The following is an 8,452-nucleotide window of genomic DNA, read 5'->3' on the forward strand; positions in this document are numbered from 1 at the left end:
CTGAAACTCTCAGACTGAAGAAGTCTCTTGGAGGAGAGACAAAACCTTTCGTTAGAGAAGAACCCGTCCAGAAGACCTATACAAATTTTTTCTTTTTGCATCATTCAGTGTTTTCTCCCTCTGTTTTTGTAGCTAGCGTTTGTGGATCCTCCATGCTGGTTTCTGACCTACTAACTAAATGCTAGCCCAGAAAYATTGCACAGCCAGTAAAAATGTACCCAGATGATGACGCCAGTGAGAACTGACTAGTTAAAGAAATTCACATTTTAAGGCACTACTATCATAAATAAAGATGATCGAACCAGACATTGAATTTTATTCAGGAATTTATGTGACCATTCTCATGGTGACACATCCTCTGAGGGGAACAGGGCAGGGAATGGTAACATCTACCTCTATGCATGTGTCTATGTAAGGGTCCAGGAGCAACATGTTTGGGAATGCTTTGTTGCTCCTCCTCTCACAGACCAGGTAGATCTGACCTCCRGCTGTGGTGCAGCCACAGAAGAACTTTCTCTCTAGAGTTTCTTCTTCTAGCAGAGTCCACTCGTCTGTCTCTATGTCAAAACGGAGCGCTTGGCCTCCAAACAGGTAGAGAGCACCGTTGAGCTCAGTGGCAACCAGGTCATAGCTTAAAGAGAAGATCAAAGTAAACTTTCTGCTTAAAATATGTTAGAATGAAGAGCAGAGAAACTAAAGATTTGCTTACCGTGGAAATGGAGAATAGGAGACCACATCCCACTGATCCTTCTTCACCACGTACCTCTGAATTCCAGGATATACATCTCCGTTTTCATCCAGACCACATGCTACATAGATACACCTTCCCACAGCAGCGGTGGCAGCTCGTTCCACTGCCCTGACCATGGGGCTCAGTCCCTCCCAACCGTCCTCTGACCCCAGATCCAGCCTCTCCACATCAGCCACAAGGCTTTCATCCATACTGCCRCCCAGGACGTATAGAGCCGAATCCAACCCGATGGAGCAGTGGCTGTGTCTGGACTTCTGCAGGGCCGGCCCGTCCAACCAGCGCTCGTTCCCACATTCATAAATCCTGACCCAGTCCACACTGAACCATAGCACGTCCCGGAAGTAGCCCCCTGTTACAACCACACTGTCACCTAAACAGGGAGAAAATATAAAAGATGTACTGAAGATACCCTTTAAATACAGATGAGTCGACTACAAGCTATAATTATTGTCAATTTAATGATTATATCATCATTACCCACTGCAGCSACAGAGTACTGAGTTAGGTTCTTCCTCTGCAGAGGTGCACAGCTCTGCCACCGTCCACTCTGYGGGTGAAACTGAAACAGGGCCTGTTCCTCTCGATCATGAGGCCCACCCAGGACGTAGAGCGTCTCCGTGATCCTCCTCGTCGAACGTCCCACCGACCAAGATGCTGGGAAATGTTCGTTGAGCTTGCTGATGAGCCTGGCTCTGGGGTCAGAGCTTTTCATTCTGGTCAAGAGTTGAGTAATAAATGGTAAAGAGAGAGACTCGGGCCTCACCAGCTCAACGAGTTCCAGGAAGTTTTCTTCTCTTTTAGGGTCGAATGACACCCATCGTAGGGTGGCCTCCAAGACCAGGTCATCTTTGAAGAGGGCCAGGTCATCGCTGGCAAGTAGATTCGCTAAAGACTCTTTGGAAAGATACAAGAAATCCTCCAGAGCGGAGATTGCTTGGAAATGTGTGAGTGCCACCTGTCGCGCTGCTGTGTGTAACTGGGTGCAGCCGAGCTGCCAGGCGTAGGCCATCATCTCCAAACAGTTGCTGAGGTGCAGCTCACGCTCCAAAAACTTGCAGCACAGAAGTTTAGCTTGCTCCAGCTGTAAAAAGTCTGCAGTCTCGAGGATCCCCAGAACGTTCTCTCTATCCAAAGCCAGGCTTTTTGTCATGCTGTATTCCATCAACACTTTGAAGTGTTGCAGAACCACACCTTTGATTTCTACCTGCCTTTTGTTGCTTTCCACACCACAGCCAAAGAAGAGAGCCCTGAAGTATGGACTCTGATGGGCCAAGTGCTGACGGCTGACATAAAAACTCTCTCCTTCTACCCACAGGGTGGTATCAGGGATGAGGTCAGGCTCTGGGTCCTTCACATGWAAAGTAGATTCATTGTCCATGTCCTGTTTTGTTTAGTGGCTTCAGCTCAGCTCCACCCTGCAGGCCATGTCACAACAAGTGTCCTGACCCACTTCTGCTGCAACACACYGACTGGTCAGCAGTTTGGGTTTATTAATAGTAAGTGAAGTGACAGACATGGCCAAGCAGGTTTAGTGTGCAGGCTCATTTATGTAAAMAATGYGTCAGCTCCTACCTCMGATTTTATTTTATTTATTGTTTTRTTTGTTATTGTTTCCTATTATATACCTGTGCCTTGACTTACAAGTTTAATTTGTTCCACGACAGAGCTCCTARCTCAAACTACACATATGTCAAATCAATTTTCCTCATAGAAATTAATTTGACATGCTACTAATCTGTTCCGGACCCCCCAAAAACACTACAATTTTTGTGTGCATAAGTAACAAATATTTTATAAAAACACATTGCGATAGAATTTACTGCAGTAAACTGGTTTTGCATGTATTTTGTTGCTGGACTGCTTAGCAAAGGCTAAAGACATTCACTAACTTTCAGGTGCTACAATAACATATGAGGGGCAATAATGCGGGGGGCATGGTTTTAACAGACAAAAAAAAATTAAAAAATACAATGTTTAATATAATAAAATTTCATGATTTTGAACATTGGTGGTTTTCTACATGTGTTTGCTCAGAATCAAAATTTGGCTGAAATATTAAGTTACACAACACGTGAAGCGAGTCTTTGGGAGCCCAAATAATTTTTTTTTTCAGTAAAATGAGCTCTTTATGAAAAAAATAGGATCCTAGAAAATGAACCGAATTCCCATCCCTGCTTGAAAAAAGAKGAAAAAACAGCTCAATTATTTAGCTATTTCTCCAAAATTAAAAGTTTAAACCAATAAGTAGATTTTAAAAAGCAAAYGCTAAACAAATGACGTCACATCCAGTGAGAGTTGATTTGATTGGTGTACCGTTTCCGGTGTCAAAGTTTAACTTCCGTGTCCCCGCTGGAAATGAGAAGAATAAAATTAGCTTTAGTTWATTGGATGAAWATTAAAAGTAATAAAGAAGAGAATATAACATCAATTATATTACAAAACTGTTGGGAAYATGCAAAGTTCCAGAGCAATGGATTTGGATGGATGATTAGTAAACTGACCAAAATGTATGGATTAGAGGATAAGAAAATAGCCCAGTTTAATCCAATTAGTGTTATTCCTCCCTGGCTATTTCCTGAGGTTAATGTAGACATGAGACTTCTTAAAATGAAAAATGATGGGAATTTAAATGAAATAGGGGTAAAGACCGATGTATATTTAAGAAAATCATAACTACCTCAAAATATATTCAGATGGTTCTAAAAATCTCAAAGGACGTGTGGGAATAGGAATAAATATACCAGAGTTTGAAATTCACATCTCCAAAAGATTATCAGATCACCTATCTGTTTTCACAGCAGAAATGATGGCAGTTATACTAAGAGGAGGTTCGACCAGACAGGGTGGTGATATGTACAGATTCTAAAGCAGTTTTAGAAAGTATTCAGGGAGAAGGTAATGATAGGAAARATTTAGTATTAGAAACTCTGCATATCCTGATGCATCTCAGTAATCCAGGTAAAAAATCAAAGGAAAAAAAATTGTATAGGTCCTCTGGACGGGTTCTTCTTTAATAAAACATTTCGTCTCTCTTCCAAGAGACTTCTTCAGTCTGAGAGTTTCAGGCAAAATTCAGGCTTTTATGTCCTGCCTCCAGGTGACTCATACTCACATCACATGACCATCGTTCACAGGTGACTCATACTCACATCACCTGGCTATGGCTCACAGGTGACTGATACTCACATCACATGGCTATCGTTCACAGGTTACTCATACTCACATCACATGGCTATCGTTCACCCTAATTAATACCTTTTGTTAACAGGGGGTGGAGTGATACTGCCAATGGCAGCGCTGTAGCAGGGGGACAACTGAAAACGGAGGCCTCCACCTCTGTGGGTCATGTGATGTGAGTATCAGTCACCTGGAGGCAGGACATAAAAGCCTGAATTTTGCCTGAAACTCTCAGACTGAAGAAGTCTCTTGGAAGAGAGATGAAACGTTTCATTAAAGAAGAACCCGTCCAGAAGACCTATACAATTTTTTTTCCTTTGAAACTCTGCATAGTTTATTTAGATTATATAGAAGTGGCATTGATGTTTGGTTCTGCTGGGTACCAGCTCATGAAGGGGTTAAAGGAAATGAAAAAGCAGATAAAAATCCAAAGGAAAAAAATTGTATGGGTCCTCTGGACAGGTTCTTCTTTAATGAAACGTTTCGTCTCTCTTCCACCTATACAATTTTTTTCCTTTTGATTTTTTACCTGGATTACTGAGATGCATCAGGACGAAAAAGCAGATAAATTAGCAAAAAGGGCATTAGAAATGGCAATAACGATCATAATTCCTTTTGGGAAAGGGGAAGGGAAATCATTTATTAAGAATAAAGAAATGGAAGAATGGCAAAAATGTAGAATGAAGATAAGAAAGGGAGAAGATTATATAAAGTACAAAAGTCAGTATTAATTAGAAATATTARTGAGAGAAACAGAAGGGAAGAAATAATTATGACCAGATTAAGAGTAGGTCATACCTATTTAAATGATAACTTATATTTAATAGGGAAGAAAAGTAATGATAAATGTGAAGGATGTGGAGAGAAAGAAAATGTAGAGCATGTATTAATGAACTGTAAAACATATGAATCTGAAAGGGAGAATTTGAAAAGAATGGTTAGAAGGACAGGTCAAGAATGGAGTCTTAAAGGAATATTAGGAAATGAAGGAAACCTAATGGATATTTATAAATTAAGGAAATCATTATTTAATTTTCTGAAAAATACAAGCTTAATAAATAGAATTTAATAGATGTAAAGAAATGTTGCCACACACTCGTGTACAGTAGGTGGCGGTATGCACCTTGAAGTTGCTTGCAATCCGCCATAATTGAAGAGAAGAAGAAGAAGAACTTCCGTGTCATCTGTTTAACATGGCGGTGAGTTCGTAATTTATTCGCTGACATTCTGATATTTCTTTTTAGATTTAAAGTCCATTAGTTTCTGCTATTGTGTTCTTGAAATACAATTCTGTTTTACAATTAAGGGCGGAAGTGAAAAATGTTTTTAATGTAACGAGAGACGCGTTTTTTCCTTTAAATTGATTGTACGTATTAACAAAGCTGACGCTAGTTTGTGAGATGTTGTCTTTGTGACTCTAAAAGCAACTTAATTTGGTGTTCTGCAGGATAAAGAAAAGAAGAAGAAGGAGAGTATCTTCGACTTGTCCAAATACATTGACAAGACGATTCGTGTGAAGTTTCAAGGAGGACGAGAAGGTTCGTGTAGCAGCGAATGCTAATATGCTAACTAATCAATTAGGTCGTTTCAAGGCTTTAAACTGTGGTTTTCTCTCAGCCAGCGGGGTCCTGAAAGGGTTTGATCCTCTTCTGAACCTGGTGCTGGATGGAACAATCGAGTACATGCGCGGTAGGTGTATTAAATACCTTCGAACCGATTTCTAGTGAAACGTGAATGTAAAGTATTTATTCATGTTGCACTGTCAGTCAGTCATAATGATTATTATTGTTTGATTGATAAATAATTGGCAGGGAATTATAGGTTTGCAGCAGCAGTAATGTAACACACACAACAGTATCAACAAGGTATTAATACAAAAATGTTAATGCTAATAAAAAAGCAAAAACATACAATAATACTAAACTAAGCAAAAAAATAGTGCATAAAACACAGAACTGTAGGGAGTACATTTAATAGTAGCATACATTAAGAATGCATTTCTATAATGTTCGCTATAGAGCTTGATTGCAGCTGGTAGGAAAGACCTGTGATTAAATTTTGCACTTCAGTGCAATCAGCAGACAATGTTTAGCATTATTTGTACACTTTTATCAGCAGCAGTTGAGGAAGCCTTTGCCAATGTTATTTTGTGTCACAATCACTGCTTTAAAGAATTAAAACGAAGTTCATATGGATCAGTGCACATTATACCTATATCTTTTTTCTTTTTCTTTTCCTTTTTTATCTCTGCTGTTTAAAAACTGAAGTTTAAAAATTTGAAAAATGAATAGTTTAACGATTTGTGTAGGCCTTCAAAATGTCATTTTTTTTTATAAAACTTCGTTCCAGTTGCAGCAGAACTCAATATTGTGTTAAGTTGAACTGACATCAGTACTGAGATGAAAGCGCTCCAGTTTCCAGCCTGTCAGAACATCAGAAAAAGCATTTTTGTTTTTTGCTCTGGTGAGAAAAAAAAAGCAACAATAACACAACGGTAGCACTCCACGCTGCATTTTGGGTGTACAAACAATGTTAAAACATATTGCTTAATATTCACTATAAAGTACTAAAAGTACGACTGACTTAATGTAAATGACACAAAACTGCTAAAAACCATAAAAATGAGAGTTTCACTTTCTGTTGATGTGAGGAGCAGCCATGTTGAAACAATGACGTCACGTGTTCTCTGGTATGGTCGTGTTGCACCGACTTCCCGACTCAAAATTCTGACATTAGGGGCCGGTCCAGTTGATATTTTCAACTCTGAAGCCTGAAATCCCGACAGAGTACAACTGAAGCGCAGCATTTATAGTAAATTCAAGAACACCAAGTGCAGACTTGCAAAAAGAAAAAAATACTATTAAATGTGGTAGGGATGTGCGGTAGACGGTAGAAACTTTATGAAGTTGGCCTACGGTAGAAGTTTACCCTCTACCGTCCTGTCGTCATTACGTCATCACAACTGTGTGAACAGGGCTGCGAGTGCAGAGACAACTGAACAGGAGGAGTTCGAAATAAAACGAAGAAATTCTAGCGTTTTAAAATGAAAAATTTCCCCCTCTCGCTGTAAAAGTTATGTCGTGTCGCGGGATGCGGGCTCATTTCCTCCCTCCTGCTGCACGTCGCACAGGGCGAAGCTTTAACAACAACAGGAGTTTTTATACACCCAAGTTGTCAGAGAAAGAACTTGTTTTTATGTATTGTTACCCACCACAGTAATTTAAAAAAAAGACATGGACGTTCGTTCAGTCATAAATCCTTCTTGCTAATGTAAAGTCGACTTCTGCTCTGATGATGAGGATGAGCGTGCAGCGATGAGGATGAGCGTGCAGCGATGAGGATGAGCGTGCAGCAGCTGATAAGCTCAGGAGGCAGAAGCTCATTGTGTGACAGGCTGATAATAAAGCAAAAATTCTGGGTTTGATTAAGATTAGTTTTCTGCAAAAAAAGCTCTAAAAATTACATTTATGATAGTTTACCACCTCGATATATACCGTTACCATGGAGAGATTCAGTTTATACCCTGATATGAATTTGAGGTCATACTGCCCAGCCCTAAAATGTGGTTTATAATTTGTGCAATGTTTATGAAAGAAACTTTGCTTTTCTGGTGTAAAGCAGCATTTATTTCCCAGTGGATTTGTCAGCAGTGCAATTAAGATGAAGAAAAGTCAGCGCAGATGGTTTAATTATATTTGCTCAAGAGCTTGGCTCTGTGTTTTGTCCAATGACGTGTATTTAATAGAGGCGCTATCACGTGATTTGGTGGTCAGAGTGAGCAGCCATATTGCTCAGGGCGAAGACAACTTAACAGTTATATTCATTTTGTACTRGTGTCTCTACAGCATGGTTCCAATGCATTTCCATTGTCCAGGATTTGTGGAACCGGCCCCCTTTTTAGTACCAACTCTGTTGTGGTTCCAGACATACCATGCTGGCCTGAAACCTGACGTCGGTCACTGATTGGTTAGGGCGTGGAGTTGCTAGTTGCGTCTGATAAACAATGCTTACCAAAGTCATGCCACTGAAATTATATTACAACTTGTAAAGATTCAATCATTGGGACCAAAAATATACTAGTTGTTATGAATTCGGCAAAAAAATAAAAATTAAAAAAACAACTTATGATTTACAAACCCCAAAACCAGAAAAGTTGGCACGTTGTGTAAATCGTAAATAAAAACAAAATACAATGACTTGCAAATCATTTTCAACCCATATTCAGCTGAATAGAATGCAAAGACAATATATTAAATGTTCGAACGGAGAAACTTTATTTTGTTTTGCAAATAACCATTAACTTAGAATTTAATGGCAGCAACACATTGCAAAAGAGGTGGCACAGGGACATTTTTACCACTGTGTTACATCGCCTTTCCTTTTAACAACACTCAGTAAACGTTTGGGAACTGAGGAGACCAATTTTTGAAGCTTTTCAGGTGGAATTCTTGCTTAATGTACAGCTTAAGTTGTTCAACAGTCCGGGGTCTCTGTTGTCGTATTTCACGTTTCATAATGCACCAC

At 39.5% G+C, this 8,452-nt stretch overlaps 2 protein-coding genes across 2 annotated transcripts in view; one reads left to right on the top strand and one right to left on the bottom strand.

Moving 5' to 3' along the window:
* Nucleotides 1-319: 319 nt before the first annotated feature.
* Nucleotides 320-2,371, bottom strand: LOC106511817 (kelch-like protein 23; the record flags this gene model as incomplete). The annotated part of the gene is given in 3 exon segments (XM_014000553.1): nt 320-631; nt 710-1,121; nt 1,229-2,371. Coding segments are annotated over 3 exon segments (1,617 nt in total). The 5' UTR covers nt 2,130-2,371.
* Nucleotides 2,372-5,037: 2,666 nt separating this feature from the next.
* Nucleotides 5,038-8,452, top strand: part of lsm7 (LSM7 homolog, U6 small nuclear RNA and mRNA degradation associated) — a 6,406-nt gene continuing 2,991 nt past the window's right edge. The window contains exons 1-3 of the mRNA XM_014000580.1: nt 5,038-5,127; nt 5,376-5,466; nt 5,546-5,617. Of these exons, the coding sequence (XP_013856034.1) occupies nt 5,122-5,127; nt 5,376-5,466; nt 5,546-5,617 (169 nt within the window). The 5' untranslated portion in view covers nt 5,038-5,121. The remainder of the gene's footprint in view (nt 5,128-5,375; nt 5,467-5,545; nt 5,618-8,452) is intronic.

The sequence above is a fragment of the Austrofundulus limnaeus genome, unplaced genomic scaffold (assembly GCF_001266775.1).
Source record: "Austrofundulus limnaeus strain Quisiro unplaced genomic scaffold, Austrofundulus_limnaeus-1.0 Scaffold8, whole genome shotgun sequence".
Classification (NCBI taxonomy): Eukaryota; Metazoa; Chordata; class Actinopteri; order Cyprinodontiformes; family Rivulidae; genus Austrofundulus; species Austrofundulus limnaeus.